Raw genomic sequence first — 23,304 nt, 5'->3', positions numbered from 1 at the left:
ACTTTTAAAATGTATTCCACTACAGATTACAGAATACACAGTGTTGGGGAGTAACGGAATACATGTACCGCCGTTACGTATTTAAAATACAAAATATGAGTAACTGTATTCTGTTACAGTTACCGTTTAAAAAGGTGGTATTTAGAATACAGTTACTTTGTTGAAATAAATGGATTACACGGCGGTATTTTCCTGTTTCATATTGCGGCGGGTCAGGCCTGTTTGGGTTTTGTTTGACAGCTATGTTCTGTTGTTCCAGGCGGCAGCGTTACGGTTGCCATGGTGACACACTCTCTCTGCGACTGTGTGTTTCCTGGGTGAGAGAGCGCTTTTTTGTTGTTGTTGTTGTTGTTGTTGTGCTAAGCTAATAGGCCTAAAGAATGTAGCCTTATGGCAGTGTAGTCCGTGCTGCAGGGAGAATGGACTGCCATAGCCGTCATGTGTCTGTGAGCACGAGGAGGGAGAAAAATGTGAGTGGAAAAGTACGAGCTGTCACCGAGCAGAAACAATAATAACCACTGCAGCCAAGAAGAGTGCCTGACGAGCCCAGTTGTAAGTAAGCTATTAAGACTCGACTGTACACTGTGTTCGTGTTTTCCTCCGAAACAATGAGTTCCGTTGGAGCAGCCTTTCAACGCCTCTCTCTGTCTCTATTTTTTGGCTACGAGCCCGACACGGAACCCACGTATTAGCCAGAGGTCCCTTTACTACGGTTCGGAGCCGCGGACCTTCAGTAATAGTAATAAATCACACAGCAACAGTACATTCATGCAGTTGTAAAAAGCATGATAATATATTAAGTAATCCAAAGTATTCCGTTACGTTAGTCTCATTGAGTAACGTAACGGAATACGTTACAAAATACATTTTGGGGCATGTATTCTCAGTGTTGGGAAGGTTACTTTTCAAATGTATTCCACTACAGATTACAGAATACACAGTGTTGGGGAGTAACAGAATACATGTACCACCGTTACGTATTTAAAATACAAAATATGAGTAACTGTTAGTGATGTGCGGATCGATACTGAAATATCGATTCCCCCGATACCAATCATTTATGTTCTAGAATCGATTCTCACATTAAAATATCGATATTTTAGTAATTTAGGGTAAATTTGTAGTTTATCATTAACAGGAACACAGTGGAAAGAAACTATTTCATTCGGATTGACTACAATTGGAAGGAACTACTTCCTCTTCCACCTTTCATAGTCATGTGCAAAATATGGCTGTATAAATGTGGCAGCCCCTTGGCGTGCGCACTCACAACAATGGCTGAGCGTAATTGGAGTTATGTGCGGACGTATTTTACATCCACAAACAACATCGTGTTTTCCTAAATAGAGACAGAGAGAGGCGTTGAAAGGCTGCTCCAGCGGAACTCATTGTTTCGGAGGAAAACACGAACACAGTGTACAGTCGAGTCTTAATAGCTTACTTACAACTGGGCTCGTCAGGCACTCTTCTTGGCTGCAGTGGTTATTATTGTTTCTGCTCGGTGACAGCTCGTACTTTTCCACTCACATTTTTCTCCCTCCTCGCGCTCACAGACACATAACGGCTATGGCAGTCCATTCTCCCTGCAGCACGGACTACACTGCCATAAGGCTACATTCTTTAGGCCTATTAGCTTAGCACAACAACAACAACAACGAAAAAGCGCTCTCTCACCCAGGAAACACACAGTCGCAGAGAGAGCGTGTCACCATGGTAACCGTAACGCTGCCGCCTGGAACAACAGAACATAGCTGTCAAACAAAACCCAAACAGGCCTGACCCGCCACAATATGAAACAGGAAAATACCGCCGTGTAATCCATTTATTTCAACAAAGTAACTGTATTCTAAATACCACCTTTTTAAACGGTAACTGTAACGGAATACAGTTACTCATATTTTGTATTTTAAATACGTAACGGCAGTACATGTATTCCGTTACTCCCCAACACTGTGTATTCTGTAATCTGTAGTGGAATGCATTTTAAAAGTAACCTTCCCAACACTGATCAGGAGTAGTAGGGTAGCTCAAATAACCCAAAAAATATAGAGCAAAAACAAATGTCCATTACAGAGGACAAAATGAATAGGCTCGTTCTCAGAGGGATATAGAGCAGAATTCCTAAGTAGTCCTAAGTAACACACTAATAAAATACTAAAATTTCACACACTAAAACTGAAGTGCAAGATGTCTTTCTTTATGGATTTTATGCAAAAACCTTCCCAGAAAGCTATGTTATTTGTCTGATATTTGCATTGAAAAAATTCCCAAAGATACCAAAACAAAACCCACAGTGTACAGGTCCATTCAGTGATTTGAATTAGCTTGGCTGAGGCCTGGCAGATATTGATATTAATCGATTGATAATGACTGATTCATTTTTGGAGTCAGCCTTAATTTAGTCATTTTTGCCTTAATCGTGTGAAAGCAGATGGTTTGCTTCTTTTCTAGCAATTAAATCTCCTTTCCTCAGGAGGTGTGGAACCTGTTGAGATTCCGAACACAGTGTTCAGAGTTAGTTGGGTGTAATTCAGAGTGAAAGAACATCCCTGTTGTTAGAGATCCATTCATGAGCGCCAGAACTCTCGACTCCCCCTCTCTTTCTCTATGCATCTCTCTCTCTCTCTCTCTCTCTGTTTACAGCAGTTCAGGCCTGTGTGATTTACCTGGATATATAAAGCAAGTCATGAGTGCCAGCAGCGCCGACACCTTCAGCTGAGACGGTTTTCTTCTGCTGGGTTGGACTGCAGAGAGAGGGAGGGTGAGATATCCTGCAATAGTCATCAATCACCGTGATATGCTGTGTCTACTGCCATCGAGATGAATGCTGTAAGAGGGCCCTCATGTATCTATATCCCCAACAAGACTTCAAGCTTCCTTCAGAGGCCAGTTCACAGATTACTTGGGTCGTGTTTTTTTTTGTGGTGCATTGTTGTTCTGCTCTATGTGGCAGGCATTTATCAGCCTATCCAAACAACAAATAAATAAATAAAGAGACCTGCATTATTAAATTTGTTGTTTTAAAGATGTGTGCTGCCTTTACGACATCTGCTTAAAAGTCTTTACATGTATTCATATTTTGAACTGTGTATATAATTTTCTTTCACTTTATAGCGTATAGTCCAATCCTGGTTTTGGTTTAAAAGCTTTTCATTTTACTCAATTTGTCAAATTTTAAATTCCTTTTATCTCCAAAGTCAGATGCTGGAGTTGGCGACGTCACCCCCAAGTTTAGTACATTCAAGTTGCAGCAGGCAGAAAAACGGGTGATCCTAAGGATCAAGTTAGAGCTGTCTTTGCCAATATCTGCAGTGAAATGAAAAACATGGGTGCATGTTTGGACAGATTCTGGTTGATGCTCTGTGTATGGCTTCTTCATGGAGACACTAATACACAACAGCGGGTCTACATTTTTACTTATTGTTTCCGCTTGCCACTCCCATCTTGGATTGCAAAGTCAATCTGAAAGGGAGATCCAGATAAAAACTGCGACTGGGAGCCTGAGATTTCTGACTTCCCTCTTTAAATGGCACAAACATATCTCTATGTGAAGTTGTGGAGCTGTAATGCTCTCAGCTTAATTATTTTGACCAACATAATAATTAGCTTATCTGTTACAGATCACATCTATAGTGAGGAAAGACTGACTGTAAATCAACGCTTTTGCCACCACAAGGTTGATCAAATTATATGCACAGAAATGAATACTGCATCTGTACTAAAAGGTAGCTTAAGTAGTTTTGTTTGTATAGCCAGATTTCATCTATTCCTCATCAAAGTACTTCCAGTCAGTTTTTATTGCAGTGTTTTACAGCCATGGTGTCTCACAGTCCACATTGTAAGAGATGGATTGTAATTACAGTTTTACCCACCCTGAGTCAATGTCTGCTGAATTCAAATGAGTTTTGATGAGCAATGTATTCTATTGCCATGAAGTAGTGACTGCCACCTTTAAAGTTCATAAAAAAGCAGGCAGCACAGCGGTGCAGCGATTTGCACTTTTGCTTCATAGCAAAAAGGTACTGGGCTTGAATCCACAAGCTGGCTGTTCCCTTTCTACATGGAGTTTACATATTCTCCCTGGTTATCTTTCTCCCACAGTCCAAAACGTAAATGTTGGGTCAATTGGTGAGTTTAAACTGGCCATAGATATCTTTATGAATGTGAATGGTTGTCTGTTTTGTGTTAGTCCTGTTTTAGTGTAATAGGCTGATGACTCTACACCTTTATTGCTTCCGTGGGATTTAGGAGCGAAGCAGCCTAGTGCAGCTAATCAAATGCACTTTGTTAATTTATGATCAACTGTAACCATCTCTTAATGCAATTAAAATTAGAGTGAGTAAAAAAACCTTGAAGTTGGGTCAAAAGGACAATGGCATTTATTCACTGATTTCTGAGCAAACAAGTGCGTACACAAAGTCATCAGATTCACAAAACATGCACACCAATTTATTTTGTTCGTACTGTATCACCATGCATACAAATCAGAATCATTGTAAACCAACAGACATGTGCACTAAAAGAAGAAAGTAGGGAAAAAATCTGACTAAAACTGGACCTTCCAACTGAGCTGGAGGGAACAGTTTAAAAAGAAAAAGAAAAAAAAGGCTGTGGCTGAAATAATATAAATTTTAATAATAGTGTTTCTTCTGAGATACTCACTGACTGGCTCAAGTAAAAAAAAGTTAAAAAGGGGGAGGGCAAGGAGAACAGAGATGAAAAATGTACCGCAAAGATAAAAATAAATCTCCAGCAACATTGATGAATCTCTGATTTGCATCTGAAACATTTGGATGCACGATTTACACACTGCTTGTTAATGTGGCCCAGTGAAAAGAAAAGAATCAAGGTGTTGCAATGGCCCAGTCGAACTTGATTAAAATTCTGTGGCGGGACCTGAAGAGAGCCGTGCATGAATAAATCTCAATGAACTGAGGTACAATTGCAAAGAAGAGCAGGCCAAGATTCCTCCAAAGTGCTGAAGCTGGTTAAACAAGCTATTAAACTATGGGGTATACTTAATTTTACACAGGCTTGAATGGTCCATATGACAAAGACATACCAAAGGAAAGTGAGTTCATGAGACAACTGAAAGTAAAATCAAAGTAATTATGCATAAATGCTAAAGTGAATGCAAAGGTTGAAGGCTCAAACGTTCATGTATAGTGAAAACAGACAATTTAGACTGTATATTAGCGTCTTGGTCTGAAAAGAGGTGCCTTACACCTGCATTGTTTCTAATGATCTACAGCCATCGACTCTTCTGGCTGTATAAAGAAAAAAAGATGCAGAGAGTGCAAACCTCTGCCAAGGTAGTTCACTCTGGGCAGTATTTACCCCATATATCATTCCCCATGTAGCCGTAAGTTGTCAATTCAAACAAAGGCAGTGAGAAACTTGGGTTTTAAAAGCTGTGTATTGGATTTTTATCACTTTGACTTTCAGATCAATTCTTTGACCTTGAAGGAGAAGCCAGAGGTCAATTTTCGACTAATAAATTGTTAAGTTGACCTTGAAGACCGTGGTGGATGTAAACCAAATTTGAACTCATTGTTAACATGACCCCACTCTACACCCCTACAAAGTTTTATCTGAATTCAGTCAAACCTTTTAGAGCTATCACTAACCAAACAACATGTTTAAGCATTCAAACACTACCAAAACCATAACCTCCTTAGTTAAGGTATCAATCCTAAGAAAACTCAAAAAATGGCCGACAATTAGAGGCAGCTGTCACATCTTTCAGCCCAGAAGTTTTACACTTGGTATAGATTATTACTAGTTATATTATTTTCTTTCTGTTTGCTATTGTTAATAAAGGAAATTAATTGAAGAAATCAGGCCCCTTGCTGCTTGTATGAGAAACATGGATGGCGACTGGGCTATTGGTACTGGTTTTAAGTAAATATTCCTTTTTGAGATAACATTGTTGGATTTTCCTTCTCCAGCCTAATAATCTCATTGACACACTGTAAACTGAACACACACAATATCGACTTAAATACACGCCATACTGTACAGTGCTGAAATGATTCAAAGCAGTGCAAGCATTTAGACAATTAAAACTGTAATTGATGGCGCATGGTTCACAGCGCATAACTACAATCAGTGCCCACCATCACATTGTGAAAGTGATGAATTGTTATTTGTATTCATTATTTATGATGAATACTGATTGTACTTTAATCACATTTTTCATGGTGATTGTTGTTGTGAGCGATTTATGATGCAGATCTGCAACATAATTAAAGCGGCTTTTCTGTGTATTGCGTAAAGTTATAAATAGTGTAAGTAAAATCAAATAACTCAAGGTGGGTTTGAAATGTAAACACTAATTGAACTATTGAACTATCTGTCCTAGTCACACAGCATACTGCACACACTTTGTATTGTTACTGGACCAGATCTCCAGATAATTGACTGAGCAGGACTCTAAACACCTAAGATGTGTATCAGGCTGCTAAAAGGAGAGAAGGGGAGAGGGTGATAAAAACAAAGGGTTGAGAGAAGGATGGATGGACTTCCTTTTGGGAGCATGTAAGATGAAGATTGATGTGGTGGCCTTTTGTTTATTTTTTTCAACAGTTCTTTGTGGCCTGGCTTCTGGACAGTGGAGGTCTGTATCACCAGGCTACAGAGCCAGTGGTGTTTATTTACGCTTTGAACACTGTGGAGACCTCAAAATCCCCAGAAAGGCTTTGAACGCTAGCCTTTCTTGTTTGTGTACAACTTAAAGGAACCATGGCATTAATTTTGCAGTCAAGTGCCACTAAATCCAACCATGAGCAACACAAATGCACACATACACAGGGAACCTTCTGCCTTCCTCTCAGGGGTTGAAATGTAATTTGAAACTGCACTGTAAGCTACTTAATCAAACCATTTTCTTGAGTACTCTGCTGTAACCTGTCATTTCACTTTACCAATGTAACATTTGCCAACCCTATCCATCATGCTTATTGTTTAAATCTAATGTGATGGTCCCATGCAACACATGCTACATGATTCTTATTTGAGACACATTCTAAAGTCAAAGGTGGATGTCTGCTGTGTGCCAGAGGTAGCACTGATAGATGGACTGCCTGGTGTGACCTGATTCCTAAAAGCAACGTCAATGACTGTGTGCCCTGCAAATTTCAGTAGTATTTGCTTCAAACTGGAGCAATCTAGATAAGGTATTTGTTAGTTGGGGGGGCGGGGGTCTTGCAAAGTTGCATCTAGTGTGTGTAAATAGAGGAGCATATTTTAAAGCACTGGCTTCACTTTTCAGACCTGAAAGGTAGATACATCTTTTAGACTGTCTTTGATTATTACCCAATCTTTAGCCTTTATGTTTAGACAAACATCCATGCATTATGCTGGTAAACACAAACATGAATGTGTTATGGTCCCACTCCTCTCGTTTGGAGTTTTTTCCATTTTTCTTTCCCTCTTCTTTCCTTCTGTCCTTGTGCTCTCAGGTGGAGCAGTGGGCCAGGTTTTCCTGGACACCCTCCTTTTTGGCAGAATTTGTGTTCCTGGGCTTCAGCCATCGTACATGTTGGTAATCCTGGAAATTAAGTCTTGCAGTATTTAAGAACTGGCTGGTACTGTCATTTCTTGCCATGTCGCCTCACGGTGGGCATCAGGCTTGCCGTTGTAAACATTGTTTCCTTGTGTGTGTTTGGTCAGTAATCCTGCTTTTATACATGTCTCCTGTTGAAATCCCCGGTGAACAACAGCTGAAAAAAAGCTCCTCTGTTTCTCTTTACCTAAGGATCACAAGCTCCTTTCACTGGTACACTTACCCGCTTCACTCAAGCTGGTAACCTTTTTTGCACACCTGTCAGGCTGCTGCTTTAGGACTCCCTTGGCCATCTGCATACTCACCCTCCTTCAACTGCAAAAGAGAACCAAGTAAGAACTGAATGGAAACTATCTAACTAATATCAAACTATCAAGAGCAGTTGGTCATACTCGTCTGAACCTTAATCAATCCATGTTTTCCTCTCCTGCAGAAATCCCTGACCAGCTGCAGTAGGACCTGATTTACATTAGTATGTTATTCCTGCCTTTGCTGAGCCCTGGGCGCTTTGCTGTTTTGCAATAGATGATCTGAGTCCTGCTTTTTAGTCCTTGCTCCTGTTCATTATGAGAAACCTCAGCCAACAAGGTCTCAAATTAATTCATATAAAAGCTATAGACACAGTGTAATGCCTAAAAAAAGAACAATAATGCTTCATGAGCAGTTAGAGTATTATCATCAAGAACTTTGAACATATATCTCACTGAGAGAGAGAAGAAAATATGGAGTTTTATCTTACAATGCATAAAATCTCTGTCTGTGTGTCTGTCGGGACACAAGCAACCAAGCTCGCCACACAGGTACATCTTAGGCCCCTGAGCGTTTGTATCTATAGCAGATATTATGAGACCATGACATTGCCAAGCAGCCAACTAGCAACACGCTAAAATGACCCATTTTTAGCATTGTGCACCTGTGATACCTTATAAAAGTGTGCTATTTTAATTTTTCACAGTAACTTTTAATTATATCAACAGGAGTTGAAGTAGGCATGATATAATATAATGTCATGACATTGCCTGGCAGCCACCTGGCAACTAGCTTAAATTACCCATTTTTAGCAAACAACCATCACTGCTATTTTTGATTAAGTTTTCTCAGTGTGAATAACTAAATCTGTTTCCTAAAGGCACCAACAATATTGTGGGATGGGCTTGTACTCGCTTCCAAAATCTGCACTTCCAAGTACATAAATCTATATGCTGAATTTGGTGTGATGCAATGAAATGCTCAAGAGTAAAAAATAAATTGGCCTTGAAATTGTTTTCTCTTGCGGAGCTGACCCAAACCAAAATCTATGGAAGCCCGTTTCCGCCACTAAAAAAAAAAAAAAGGATCCATAACTCAAAATTTCGAGTTATTTTCTCAAAATTCCGAGTTATTTTCTCGAAATTTCGAGAAAGTAACTCGAAATTTCGATTTATTAACTCAAAATTTTGAGAAAAGTAACTCGAAATTTCGAGTTAGCGCTGCCAATCAGTAATCTACGTGAATGACGTCATTTCCTTGTGTAACAGAGTTAGAAAATAGCTTAATGAATTTCCTCAAAATTGATGTGCTTTGTGAATAGTTGGAGCCACCTGGTGGACAAACACAGCAACAGCAACTGTTAAGGTTCCAAATTGCTGCACAGCGCATGCCTCAGCAAAGGAAAAAAACTCCCAAGCTGGTGGTAGGTGTTAGTGAGCGATACTGTTGTCAATTTTGTATGTGTATTAAGGAAAACATTCTTATAGTGGTAATTGTCAACATGTATTTTGATTGTAAGCAGTACTAGCATGTATCCTGAAAGTTACAGGCATTTTGATGCATGGGTAGTAACTTTATTCACGAGTAGCACTTTTAGTTAGCATGCTAAGCTAATACTCGTTAGCTAGTCGGGTGCTTTTTGACTTGCACTCAGCTCTAATGCTTCTCTATGGGATTGTAATTGTTCTAATTCTTTTTAACAGAACTGAATGTTGCAGTTGCTTTGCACACTGTTAATGAAGACTGTGTGCTGTTTTCTTTGTACCAGGTAGGCGCTGTTAAGTATAAGTTTTAATTGATGCTGTTGTATAGAAAAAAATAAATAAATAATACTGCTACTATACGATCACAGGTTTGGTTTCAGCTAGAACTTTTAAAAGAAAGACTTTGTTGATGTTGTGTTGTATAAATATATCTTAGTCATTTGTTAAGTGTTATGTTTGGAAAGAAAAAGGAAAAAAACTCCCAAGCTGGTGAACTGAATGTTGCAGTTGCTTTGCACACTGTTAATGAAGACTGTGTGCTGTTTTCTTTGTACCAGTTGCCAGAATAAAGAGGGAGCCCAGAGTAAGGGCAAGTCCAGCGTTGCAGTGCCGTCCTTTCTACATGGGCATATCACACCACTTGCACAATAGACTCACAGAACAGCAACAGCTACACTTGTTACCCGGAAGCTGAAGCCCTCAGCTACAAATGCTACAGCTAAGCTACCGGTATTACATCCAGTCGTGAATGCACAGATTGCTGAGTGTTTTCAGCCTGGCTTCACAAATGATGAAATCCCTGTGTTATTAGCTGAATCACACGGTGTTACTATCAGCAAACGTACTCGCGAAAGCGCCAATTTGTTGGGATCCGTTTTTGAGTGCGCGTTCCTCTGCGCCATATGCTTCCGGGTAACAAGAAAGCGACCTCATTCACGTATATTTTTGATTGGCAGAGCTAACTCGAAATTTTGAGAAAAGTAACTCGAAATTTTGAGTTATATTTCTCGAAATTTCGAGTTACTTTTCTCGAAATTTCGAGTTACTTTTCTCGAAATTTCGAGCTAATAAGTCTAAATTTCGAGTCATGGATACTAGCTTTTTTGTTTTTATTTAGTGGCGGAAACGGGCTTCCATAAAAATCAGATCAAAATACAAAACATGTTTTCTCTTCTTTTCTTACCTCTTAGAAAAGGTCTAAAATACACAATTCAGTCTTCTTCATGCAATATTACTTTTCATACTCTGCAGCGTACATTAACATCAGTCATTGTACTGAATATAATCCATTTACTGTAAATAAGCTTCAGACAGCTAAGTTTTCTTCACAAAGTTAAACAGCTTGTTCACACTGTTCACACCCAAACCCGTAATAACAACACGTGATGTGTGCATATATGTGTGCGGGAGCCTCTATATCTGGCTTTTTCCATATCACTGAAATCCCTTAAGCATTATATGTGTATGTTTTCATGTACAGTACACATATGTGTGGTGGTGCATTTGTGCATTTCTGTGTGAAGGACAGGAACACTCAGGGTTTACCCGATTATAAATTTTATAATTGGGGTCTCCATGCTCTGTGCATGCAAAAACCTCAGCTGGATACCAACGGTGATGCTTCCATGAGCGTAGCAGTGGAGGCAGAAATAAACTGTTCAACAGATCAACAGTCCAGTCTTTCTTTTTGATTTTGATTTTTACAACAGTGGATTAGTGTGCCATATTTACAGCACAGATTGGCTGGCCCAATTAAAGAAAAACCAGAACAAAAAAAGATAATTTTACGAGAAAGAAGGAAAAATAATGTATATGTCCAACTTAAAGTGTATAATCCTAAACTAAATCAAAATAATAAATAAACACCTGGGCTAAACCCTCTTTAGCTAGGGCCCCCGGCAATACAGTCACAGCGATCTGCTTACAATCATCATCAGACACACATGAGTCTTCAAGAGCTGCTGCAACTTTTAACTATATAGTCAGCAGCCCCTCCCACTCCAAGAAACATTTAGATACCAATTAAGGCTTAAATACACTTAAAACAGTGCTCAATCTATCATTTAAATACAATGGGACTACATAAACAATGGGAGCATAAATATATTCAGCAATATCTGTGCTGTTTAACGTTTTGCAATCAACACATCCATCAATATCAAACAACATTCCCTCTACTTCATACCACACTTGGAATGTTCCCTTCCTGGAATTTCACCCTAAAAGTGATCCAAAAACACCTGGACTGGTTTTTCAGTTCATGCGTTTAATCTGCGTGGAGGCTAGCTGCAGTCAGGAGGAGAGGTGAGAAACAAATGAATCATACACAAATCTTAAAACCATCACTTGCAATCAAACTAGCTTCGTGACTTTAGAGCAATTGTGCCAGCAATCAGAAAAGAATCACTAGCCTATTACATTAGGCCTAACACTAAGAGACAGACAACCATGCACGCTCACACCTGTGGGCAATTTAGATTCACCAATTAACCTAACCCCACTCTCTGCATGTCTACTGTATTCTCCACTGGTTTCTTTTCACATTTAATACAGATCCCAAAGATATCATTTTGATATATAAAACTGATGCTTTCCAACTGAAGTATTTACTAAGGAGATACTAAATTATTTCTTTTTACAATCTTTAAACTTTAGTTTAGTTGCTATTGATTCACTGAATGGAAAAGCCAGATGGTCCCTTGTGTGAATGGCTCCTGAGAAATATTAAGATGTGTTCCTTTTGTATTCTGCTCCATGTGAGACGAGCCTATGGGAGAAACAGTTGGGAGTGAGCAGTTGAAGCTTGTTTGGCCTCCAGTTGACAAAGCAGGGATCTTAGCAGGTCAGGTGGAAAACAGCAGGGAAGATAAGCCCTTGTCTCCTGGGATGGGTTTACCTGCAGAGAGAAGGACTAAAATCGGACCCACCCTGGGAATTTCACACTGTGATGCTCGAGATGTCTTGGGGTTTGTTTGTTTTTTTTACCTTGGAGACAATTATGTACGCATTCAACTGCAGAAGACACAGTTGAGATAAACATAGAATCAAGGTTAGCAGCCTGTAAAATTCAAAGCCAGGTAAGATGTGATTGCCATCTTCTAGAGGAAAATAAGAGCACGTTCATCTGTGGGGTAACATTTACCAAGAAAGAGACATGAGTTCCATCTGCTGGCCAAAGATGGAGAAACACCAAGTAGTAACAGGCATAATCTAACACAAACGGACTGTATGCACGCTGAGGTTTAACAGCATTATTTAAATATCTAAATATACATTTGATTCAGTCTCTACCATAACCATTTATTAAAACTTGTATAAAACATACATTGTTCCTTTTAAGGGGTTGACTATGGGCTCAAAATGTGGTCATAAATATTTTGTACTTGTAAAAAAGATTTGTATGTGTAAAAGAGATTTGTGTGTGTGTAAAAAAGATTTGTATGTGTAAAAAAAGATTTGTGTGTGCGTAAAAAAAGATTTGTGTGTGGACTTAGCCCAAAAAAACCCCTGCAAGTTACAAGTACAAATTTTGACCCTATTTTTCTTCCTTTCATCTAATTGGTCAATGTCATGTCAATCACAAATGTAACAATCCAATCAGAGAACAGATGGGTTTGGCTGTCGGAGGGGCGCTTTTTTGAACTGCAGGTCCTTGAAGGGTAATACAGTTTGAAGCTGGAGGATCTCTATATAAATATCTGATAGCAGCTAGGTCCCCTAGCTTTCAGCAGCTGTTGAAAGGATAAAGTTGTGCTATATCAGTGGTTAGAAATACCATTATTACTTTAGGATTAGTTTAACACAAAGTCAGGGCTGACCCGGGACCATTGCTGTGAGTCACAGTGCGCAGCATAAAAGTCCTTTCACATCGGACGCAGGATGTGCTGCTAATGCTAACTGCTAACTAAAAGCAAAGGATCCAGAATTTGTTGTGCTGGCTGCTGGGCTCTGTGGGTTTTTGCAGCAGCTCTACCTGTACTAGATGCACCTGCTCCTTGTCTTTTCTATGTCTGACTTTATGTCCTCTACAAGAGTTTCTGTTTTTTTTGCTGGTTCTTCAAATGTTCAATAAAAACATGTATGCTAATTCATAACGAAGAAAGCTTTGTAATGAAGACTGTCATTTCCAAAACACTGCCCGCCCCCACCCCGCGGTCCGCAGCGCTGTTGAAAAGGCTGTGGAAGTCCCTATATTAAACACGTAGACCTGTGACACAAAAATCACCAAACTCGGACGATCACAGACTGTTTTCCTTCGTGGTGATGAAGGAAAACGCTGGGTTGCCATGTAAAAGGACATTTATTCCCTTCAAAGACCTGCAGTTCAAAAAAAGCGCCCCTCCGACAGCCAAACCCATCTGTTCTCTGATTGGATTGCTACATTTGTGATTGACATGACATTGACCAATCAGATGAAAAGAAGAAAAATAGGGTCAAATGGTGGGGAGTCCCAGATTTAAACCTAGTGGGAGTATCCCCCCACACAGGGGGAAAGGACCCCCTGATGATCCTCTAATCGTCTGAGCCAAGGTGTGAAACTGGGTGTGGGTCCCAATCAGCCAGGGTTTCGGGTGAGCTCATTGTGAAACCTGACCCCACCTTATCATGCGAATTCCTGAGGTCAGATGGCCTAGGATGTGAGTGGGCATTCAGGCGTCTGGGGAGTTCCCTCCCCAGACGCCCAGACTCCCCACCATTTGACCTTAGAACTGAAGAAGTTTCTCGGATGAGAGGTGAAACGTCTTCAAGCAACTTAAAGAAGTCCAGACGCTTTTCTTTGCAAGCTCCTTTGATTAGTGCATGGACAATTTTTACACATAAATTGTTATTTGAAAAAAAGTTTTGATTATGCTGAACATTTTACAAATAATATACTAGAAATGTTTCTCAGTCCTCATTTTGAATGCATCCATGTTTGCATTATCTGAGTGAGAGGAGTTCTGAGTGCAGATGCAGTCATTCACTCGTCATAAATCTTGACAGAAAGAACTTGATGTGTGCTGTGTGTAGAGGAATGTTAACAAGCAGAGCTCCTGCTGATAAAGTGAAGCTGACATCCATGCAGTGGCCACTCAAGTGAAAGTAAGGAATATTAATAAAGCGGCCTCTCATTTTTTTTGTTTGTTTTTCTGTTGTCTCATATCATTTTTAGTTTTTGCTTAAAACGTGTATGTACACTGTGTAAAATAGCTTGACAGGACACCATGAGATTTTAGTCTGTGTAGATTTTGTTGAAAGTAGCCCTCCTGCAGTCTACGCAGCTGCCTCCACAGCACCCTGACCTGTCTCCGTCTGAACCCACAGGGCCTCTTCCAAGCTGTACACACATCCATCCGCACATCCACAGTGTACAGTGTTAATTATTGCTTACGTTTGGAAGACTGCTGGCTTTGTTCCCAGCTCAGACTGCGTCGGTGGGGTAAGAGCCAATGAGTGGTGAAAAAACAGACAGGATTGGGGGGTGCGGGTGTTGTTGCAGCCTGTGCTGTTTCTTCCTGCCACAGTGTCCAGCACATTCGCCCTGTGACCTACAGCCACAGAGAGAAATGGAGGGGACCAGGATAAAGAAAAGGGGAAATAACGAGACGGATAAGAGAGATGATGAAGTGGTGTGCCTTCGGAGGCAGATCGGACTGCTGCCTGCCGTGTCCTTCATCATTGGGACTGTGGTGGGCAGTGGGATTTTCATTGCACCGAAAGGAGTCCTGATGAACAGTGGCAGCGTGGGGTTATCTCTGCTGGTGTGGGTGCTATGTGGCGTCCTTTCTCTCTTTGGTAAGATGAATGATATTTCAGCTGATGTCTGCTTTTGTTCTACCTTTTTCCTGCTATTGTTCTGTGCACTTAAGTGTCAAATATGAGAAACAATGTGTTTTATCAGTAAATAGTAAAAAGCTAGATTTATGTTGGTGTCATGATTGCACAAGTGGACAGCCCAGTTCAGTCCTGGAAAGATACACAAATCCATTTAGGGTTGCATCAAGAATGACATGTGGTGCATGAAAAACCTGCCAAATCAAACATGTGGAGCTACCTGCAGCACTGTCAGTCTCAGTCGTTGTGTCCTTGGGCAAGACACCTCACCCATTGCCTACTGGTGGTGGTCAGAGGGCCCGGTGGCGCCAGTGTCCGGCAGCCTCGCCCCCCCAGGGTGGCTGTGGCTACAATGTAGCTTGCCATCACCAGTGTGTGAATGTGTGTGTGAATGGGTGGATGACTGGATGTGTAAAGCGCTTTGGGGTCCTTAGGGACTAGTAAAGTGCTATACAAATACAGGCCATTTACCTTTTTTTTTTTCACTGTTGTAAATAAGGGGAAGCTGAAAGTAGCTTTTAAAACTACTTAAAAGACATTATAATAATTTTGCCATTTAATAATTATAAAGTAAAAGTCATACTCTTATTTCTCCAAAACTCTGCCCTGCTTCTGGCCTATTAGGAGCCCTGTGTTATGCAGAACTGGGCACCACTTTTACAAAATCAGGGGGTCACTACACATACCTGCTGGAGACTTTGGGGCCTCTGCCTGCCTTCCTACGACTCTGGGTTGAGTTTGTATTTATCAGGTATGGTTTTTACTGTTTCTGAAAAAAAATTAAACTGCCTCAAACATAATACTCACAAAGATATTGTCCACCTCTAGGCCATGTGTTGCGTCTTATGTCTCCCTTGCCTTTGGTCGTTATGTGGTGGAGCCATTCTTCACACCCTGTGCTGCTCCCATAGTGCTCATCAGACTTGTCAGTATCCTTGGAGTGAGTGAGTGCTTTTATAACTCATCTGTGTCTGGAGCACTTTATGTGTAGAACAACACGTATCTTTAACCAGTTCTTTGTCTTTGTGTCGCTTCAGCGTTTGTCGTAGCCGTCAATTGCTGGAGTGTGAACATGGCCTCTCGCACTCAAGTCACCTTGACTTTCATTAAGATGTTTGCCCTGGCCCTCATCATCGTCCCAGGGTTCATTGCACTGGCCAAAGGTGAGAGCACCTAATTGTTAAACCAGACAGAGTTGGTATTCAGCTCATTTATTCTCTCTGTCTTTGCAGGGAAGACAGAAAATTTTCAGAATGGTTTCGAGGTTGATTTGTTAACACTGGATAAGTTGCCACTGGCCTTCTATAGCGGCCTCTATGCCTATGGTGGATGGTAAGTGTACAGTGGTTTGAGGATCAGTGCAAATTCAATGTATTTTACTGTGTATCACACAGTATTAAAAACTCTTTCCCCCAGTAATGGTGAAAAGAACCATAAATTACATGACAATGTATGTACTATAACTAACAATCAAAGCTTTATGCCTGAGTCTTGGCTTTCTCTTTCCCTCTAGGTTTAATTTGAACTTTATCACAGAAGAAGTCATAAACCCTAATAGGTATTTTAGCATGAAACATCTGCTATAAAGTCTGTCGTTTTTTTAAAAAACCAAGTTGCCTCCTGCTGTTATATCTCTCTGTGTGTATCCCGCTTTATCAGAAACATGCCACTGGCAATAATCTTGTCCATTGTGGCAGTGACAGTCTTTTATGTGCTTATTAATGTGGCCTACTACACCATGATGACTCCCGCTGAGGTGCTTCTGTCAGATGCTGTGGCTGTGGTCAGTTCTATTTCTTGCTTTATGTATCATTAAAAAAAGGAAAAACTAGAGTAAATGTGGTATGTCACTGTTGGTCTGATCTGCTGTTTGTGCCTCTGCAGACATTTGCCAACCGTGCTTTTCAGGGGTTGGCTCCTGTGATCCCCGTTCTTGTTGCCATATCTTGCCTTGGAGCACTTAACGGTGGCTTCTTTGGGGCACCTAGGTAATCTGAGGACCATAAAGGTTTATTATTGTCATTTTTTTGTGTGTGTGCCTGAATTCTAATGAGAGCTCTGTGTTGCAGGATGCTGTTTGTGGGAGCCAGGGAAGGCCACTGGCCAGCCATCTTTTCCATGATTCACATCCGCAGACACACACCTTTACCTGCTGTGTTGTTCCTGGTAAACTACTTTTAAAACAGATGAAGTAATCTAAACAAATAAATAGATGACTTGAGAATATGCAGTAAAACAATTATAACATTTTATTTGTATTAAGTTTATCCATGTCATATGAATAATAACAATAGGATCCAGGCACAGGATAAAGAGGCTGGTTGAAAATGAGAAACACAAAGCCTTAATCCAGATCTAAAGGAATGAGGGGTTGCACAGGGTCTGACAAAGAGATATAATATGATACTCTCAAAATAGTGGGTTTATAACTATCTTGCTTGTGTCCCTGTGTCCCTTTAGTACCCCTTGGTAATTTTCATGTTAATCACTGGAGAGATTTACCAGCTCCTCAACTTTGCCTCCTTTTCACGCTGGTTCTTCATCGCCTTGGCAACCTTGGGGATGCTCATACATCGATATCGTTTTCCTCTCCACCCAAGACCTTTTAAGGTTAGCATACTGAACTAAAAAAAACCTCCCTTTATCTTACTGCTGCACACTATGCTGACCAACTTGTTTTATTTGTTGTAATGTGAAGGTGCCCTTGGTCATTGCAATCACCTTCACGATGGTCTCCTTCTTCATTGTGGGTCTGTCTCTTTACTCTGACCCCTGGAACACAGGACAAAGTTGTGCTCTAACACTGACTGGTGTCCCAGTTTACTATGTTACTGTCTACCGCTTTCGTTTGCCCCGTAGATGCAGGCGCATATTTGGTAAGTTGTACCAATATTCTTCTTCAGAATGTATTAACATGATAGTTTTCGTCATGGGACTGAATTGAGTGGCTCTACTTTTAATATTAAACATAGGCATCTTTGGTACAGTGTCAAATGATCATATATGCCTGCTTGTTTTTGTTAAGAAGGAAGAGGATGAGTGAAATCGAGAAATTCAGTTGCTTGTAGTGAACAAACTAGATAATTCTGACTTTCCTCAATTCTCCCAGACTACTGCAGCAAACAGCTACAGATCCTTCTAGAAGTGGCTCAACAGGAAGTCCAGACTTACTGAAGACCCAAAAGGCATCCTGCATTCTACTTGCAGACTACACGGATACTACCTGGACAAAACATTAAGAAGACATTTTTAACAGTTTAAACAAATGTTTAATTTTGTACTACTTTTATATAAAGAGCCACTTGTTTAGAGAAACTAACTGCACCAATTATGCAAGTATGTAGTGTTTATACCAGAGACCTTACAAAAAAAAGTACTTAAAGTTTCAAAGATGCACTCAAAATGTTCATTTTGAAACGTTAGTTAAAATGACATTTTTGAACAGACAACCTATGATAGTTTAAACCTTTATTGAAATATAAACAGAAATAAGCAGTCTTGCTACACAGTAAATAAAATACGCTATGTGCAAAAGGTTCATTGCTGTATTGAAGAATATTTCAGGGTGTAGAAATTACGCCTTGTCTCTACACATGAATTAAATTTGATCTGAGCAAGACAACAGATCAAAGTTTGCTTATAGCCAAAAACAGTAAAAAATCTTCATGTTATATGAGGCACCAACACATTGATTGTTGTCTTAGAAACACCGAGTTTAGTCAGGTACAAGGTCTGAAAACTGCTAGAAACCACAACATTTCACTCCTGCATACACAAGGACAATTACTGTGAGAATTTATGAAGTCATGTGATAAAGACAATTCTACAGTTAAATAAAGAAACAGTCCTATCCCTGTTAGTGCTATTCGTCAAGGCCTATTACTAGCAATCCTCCATCACAATCTATTATTCTAAGTCAGCTCTAAAACGCTGACTCAAACTGCAGTGAAGCATCTTGAAAATATATCCTTTAAAATTTAAGTAGAAGCTAAATTATATATTAAAATGTGCAAATCAACAAACATATACACTTACATATTTCTTTTCATATACATGTCTTTCAAGAATACAGACAAATAAGACAAAAAAGGAAAACCATAAAATACAAAGACGCCCAAATATGTGAAGAAATTCAAAGAAAAAGAAGTGACACCGAGGCAATTATTGATTGATCCAATGAATGAAAAAGTCAGAGAAGGTAAAACCATCAAACAGTAATTGAAACTGGAGCATCCCTGCAATCTATTTAACTATGTTACATTTCCCCCCTCATGTGGTAGCCAGAACCCTCCAGCAGCAAAGCAGATGTACAAGAAACTTGAAGCTGAAAGCTCCTAAACTACAGCAAAAAGGAGGTCCAAATAAGTCTCCAATAAGAAATTTAAAATACATTCTTCTGAATATTTGACAACCAAAGTAAATTAGAGCACTCTAGAGCACTAGAAATTTCTTCCTACATCAACAGCCTTGCTTTGCATTGACAGAAATCCTCTTCAAAATGGACAGTTCGGATGGTTTAAATAGTGTCAGATCTAGATTTGTTTCTGTCTTGCTGCTTTGGTGTGGGCCTAATCATGTAGTGTTTACACAAAGAAAAAAAAAGGAAAAAGAAACAGGTGACACTTCTTCGCCACAGAATGTGTTTCGGCCCTCTGGCTATTTCAACTGAGGGATTAAGTCAGACCAGCTGATGTTCGCCATACCAAAGTCGTCATCATCCAGACCAGAGAAGCTAATATCCAACAATAACTCGCTCAGGCTGTCGTTCATGGTATCCGAGACGAGGCCCTCTGTGATTGAGCGATTGGCTGCTGTGGAACTGCCTCCCTGCGGAAGCTCTCTGGAGCAGCTACTTTTGAGGCGTTCGGTGGGCGACTCTGCTGGTCCGGTCACTCTGGAGGGAGCAGATGTGAGCAGCTCTCTTGGGGAGTTAAACAGAGGCAAGTCTTTAAAGGGAGTGCTGCTGAAGCTGAAGGTGGTGTAGTCATGTTGTGGAGTAACTGTGGGACCACCCGTTGCACGAATAGGGCTCAAGTGTAGAATATTTTGGCTTCCTTTGTCTACCGGGGTCACTTTAAAAGATGTGGATGGCAGATAGACAGAAGGAGTGACGGGGAGCTGTATGGGCACCAAGTACGAATCGGTTCGAGGCAAAAGAGGTTTCATCTTTCTCTCTGAACACAGAAAACACAACAACATTGCACTACACATTTTCAAACTAAACAGAAATTTGCCAACCTCTGACTTTTCTCAAGTCTCAAATTTATAAAACAACTCATACATTTCTTTTAACTCACCAGAGCTAGTTGGTGTTTTTCTTGCATCTGGAAGTGTCCTCTTTTGGTGCTGTGAAAAGAAAGATGAGACAAAAATTATATCAGTTAGGAGCCTTACTGTGCTCCTTACAATAAGCATTTAACAAGCATTCTTGCAACAAAACATTCAGGCCAAGTAACACAAATATTCCCAGATATCACCGATGTAAAAGCAATGAGTCAGCTGCACTCACCTTGTACACATGATCAAGTGTGAGGCATCGATTGGCTTCAGGTCGGATAGTCCAGAAAGACATTTTACCATCTGGAGACGTTTCACGAATGAACATGTCATGCAGAGAGAGGTTATGGCGGATGGAATTCTGCAATTATAAATGAAAAAGTATTTGAAAACTGCTGTTTGCTGCAGAGCTGGAAACATATCACACTTTCAGCAGCTCTGAAGTACCTTCCAGTCTGGTTTGCACACATCTCTATAGTAAGGGAAGTTGTCCTCAATCCACATGTAAATCTCTTTGAGGGTCATCCTCCTGTTCCTTCTGCTATTGATAGCAAACTGGATCATGGCCATGTAGGAGTATGGTGGCCTCTCTGAAATGGGTTGCTGAGGAGCTTCTGCACTGGTATGTGTATTGTGTGCCTATATGACAAAAAACAAAGAAACAAACAACAGTCAATAAATCTGACAGTGTAACTATTTTCTGTAATCAGACTACTATTGCTGTTATTATAAATCACAGTCATGACCAATTGGTTAAGAAAGGGTGTTAAGGGATGTAGCAACATGTCTGGGGTTAATGTTGCCTTCAGACAAGTTTGTGTCGGCACATAAAGGGCAAAGAAAAAAAAGCAGGTGACAAGAAAAAGCACCGAACCTGAAAAGTCTGTGGTAAAGGTTTTTGGTTCTCCTTGCTGCTGAGCTGCTTTGTAGAATTTGGCTCCAAGGCACATGTGCTCATCTTACCCAACCACTGAATGTTGGTAAGGCTGTCATCCAATGGACCGCAGTTTACATCCTTATTCACTAGTATCAGACAGAGAGGGAAAAAATGCACTGAATTCCACACTTATACATTAAGCATTATCCTAAACATTAAAAAAAAAAAATCCTTTAAATTATTATTTAATTTCAGTTAGAAGTTTGTCACCTGGGAAATTGCTTGTAGTTTCAGCTTTGACTTTATGTCCTTCTGTACTCCTTGTAGCAGCCGCTTCAGCAGCAGACTGAGGATCAGGTCCATAGTCCCTCTTTTTGCCACTCCCACTCAGAAGAATGAACTTGTTTGGGCCCTGGGCACCACATTCATTGCCTTTAGCAGTGAGGGCCCCAATAACACTTTGAAGATCTGCTGTTTCGGGAAAGTATACCAACCGAGTATCAGACTTGGATGGATGGGCCATGATGCGGATACCACCAGGAAAGCTCTGAACGGCAGCTGGTATTGACGGATCTTTGGAGCCTGATTCTCCAGGCTGTGAATCCGTCGCATTTTGATGAAAAGACAGTTTTCTTCTTTTGAGAATCAGGGGTCTCGTCGGGCTCCGTCTCATGGTCAAATCATTGAAATGTGCCAAGTTGTTCAGAGGTATTCTGCACAAAAAATACAAACGAGCCTGAACAACGAAGATTAACAGTTACAACAAGAGTTAACAGTAACGGTAACGTTTCGCTGGGAGATGGAAATTATCAAGTCAGTTACTGGCGTTAGCCATCGTTCACAGCAAATAAGTTTAGATCACCTCGGGAAAACTCCCCGATTTAGCTCAAATACTGATCATAATAAATCGTACACTAAACGGGTTAAATGTTATCTAGGTAAAACCAAGGTCCGCACCTTTTTTTTTGTGTCTTTTTTTATATATTGAACTCCTCACTTAAGCGGCTGATTTTCTTCAGTTAGTGATGTTTCCGGACGATTTCCAGCTTCTCGAACAACAGACGTTAGCTAATGTTTTTAACCCTATGGGTTTGTTCAAAATCACAATCCTTTCAGCTTGTTCGTTGCCGAAAGTGTCCACCAATAAATTAGGTGTGTAATTTTTATTATTTTTATGGGGGGTTGTTGCTATTTTTATTGCATAAAGCTTTTAACTAACATCAGTTCTTTTCATAAATATAAAATAGTCATTCCTTTTTTTCTTTTTTCTTTTACATTTTAACCTTTAAGAAAACAGTTTGTTTGTACAATGTACTTGTTGGAAGACAACCTCAAAACTCACCATTTCATTTATTCGCATTGCTACTGGATTTTCTTGTATTATTAATGGTAGAGTCTGGGACATGAAATCGATTAACAGCAACATCGATTATTATGAATTGTTATTTTTGTGCATGGAAAGCAAACCAGATAAAACTCCCACTCAGCTTATTCGTGGCCAAAATGGCCACCTTTTGTTTAGGTTTATAAAATACTATCAAATTAATATATATATAAATATTTTTCCACTTTGACCGATTTTTTTAAATTAGCATCAGTTCTGGTCATGAAAACCAAAATTTCATTCAAATTCAGAATTTCAACCCTTTCAATACCAGTTAGACACATCACATAATTGTAATGATCTACAAAGAGATAAAATAATAAAATGACTATTTTCCCCAAATAATACATACAATCTGATTTCTTTTTTCCCCATGATTGCAGTTAGATGTATATCAATAATTAACAGTATCAATGATTATATAGTCATCATTACTTCTTTTTTTTTGCACAGAAAAGCAGAAAAACTCCCACTCAGCATGTTCATGGCCAAAAGTGGCCACCTCCTGTTTACATTTAGAAAATGCTATAAAATGAATATATGTTAAAACAATTTCCATTTGATTTTTCAAACTGGCATCAGTCCTTGCCATAAAAACCAAACTTTTATTCTGATTTTTTTTTTTTTTTCCCCAGTGGCTGAGGTCACCAGCATG

General features: G+C 39.9%; 2 protein-coding genes and 1 long non-coding RNA gene across 5 annotated transcripts; 2 read left to right on the top strand and 1 right to left on the bottom strand.

Annotated features, from left to right (window-relative positions):
* The first annotated feature begins 363 nt into the window (after window positions 1-363).
* Window positions 364-9,895, top strand: LOC146369403 (uncharacterized). Of its 2 annotated transcripts, none has more exons than XR_014797325.1 (5): window positions 364-552; window positions 2,644-2,761; window positions 7,461-7,543; window positions 7,757-7,896; window positions 7,998-9,895. It is a non-coding gene; the product is annotated as an uncharacterized LOC146369403 (long non-coding RNA). The 2 variants fall into 2 exon arrangements; XR_014797324.1 differs by having other exon boundaries at window positions 2,644-2,829.
* Window positions 9,896-14,697: 4,802 nt separating this feature from the next.
* Window positions 14,698-18,649, top strand: LOC146369402 (cystine/glutamate transporter). The gene is made up of 13 exons (XM_084909811.1): window positions 14,698-14,716; window positions 14,802-15,072; window positions 15,736-15,862; window positions 15,940-16,055; window positions 16,149-16,274; window positions 16,344-16,443; window positions 16,625-16,669; window positions 16,771-16,894; window positions 16,996-17,099; window positions 17,181-17,277; window positions 17,572-17,721; window positions 17,810-17,987; window positions 18,221-18,649. The coding sequence occupies exons 2-13, from the start codon at window positions 14,844-14,846 to the stop codon at window positions 18,283-18,285; spliced, it is 1,461 nt and encodes a 486-aa protein (XP_084765937.1). The 5' UTR covers window positions 14,698-14,716; window positions 14,802-14,843; the 3' UTR covers window positions 18,286-18,649.
* Window positions 18,650-18,733: 84 nt separating this feature from the next.
* Window positions 18,734-22,483, bottom strand: LOC146369401 (forkhead box protein M1-like). 2 transcript variants are annotated; one of them, XM_084909809.1, is made up of 7 exons: window positions 22,223-22,483; window positions 21,536-21,978; window positions 21,263-21,411; window positions 20,836-21,027; window positions 20,621-20,749; window positions 20,409-20,457; window positions 18,734-20,285 (listed from the first exon to the last, which is right to left on the bottom strand). In XM_084909809.1, exons 2-7 carry the CDS (start codon window positions 21,936-21,938, stop codon window positions 19,768-19,770), a joined length of 1,440 nt encoding a protein of 479 aa, XP_084765935.1. In that variant the 5' UTR covers window positions 21,939-21,978; window positions 22,223-22,483; the 3' UTR covers window positions 18,734-19,767. The 2 variants fall into 2 exon arrangements, with proteins under 2 accessions (XP_084765935.1, XP_084765936.1); XM_084909810.1 differs by lacking the exon at window positions 22,223-22,483 and having other exon boundaries at window positions 21,536-22,202.
* Window positions 22,484-23,304: the final 821 nt, after the last annotated feature.

This window comes from Perissodus microlepis, chromosome 17 (genome assembly GCF_051167445.1).
Source record: "Perissodus microlepis isolate ML-2025 ecotype Zambia chromosome 17, ASM5116744v1, whole genome shotgun sequence".
NCBI classification, from domain to species: domain Eukaryota; kingdom Metazoa; phylum Chordata; class Actinopteri; order Cichliformes; family Cichlidae; genus Perissodus; species Perissodus microlepis.
The sequence above is the reverse complement of the archived record's forward strand: the minus strand, read 5'-3'. Positions and strand labels throughout refer to the sequence as shown.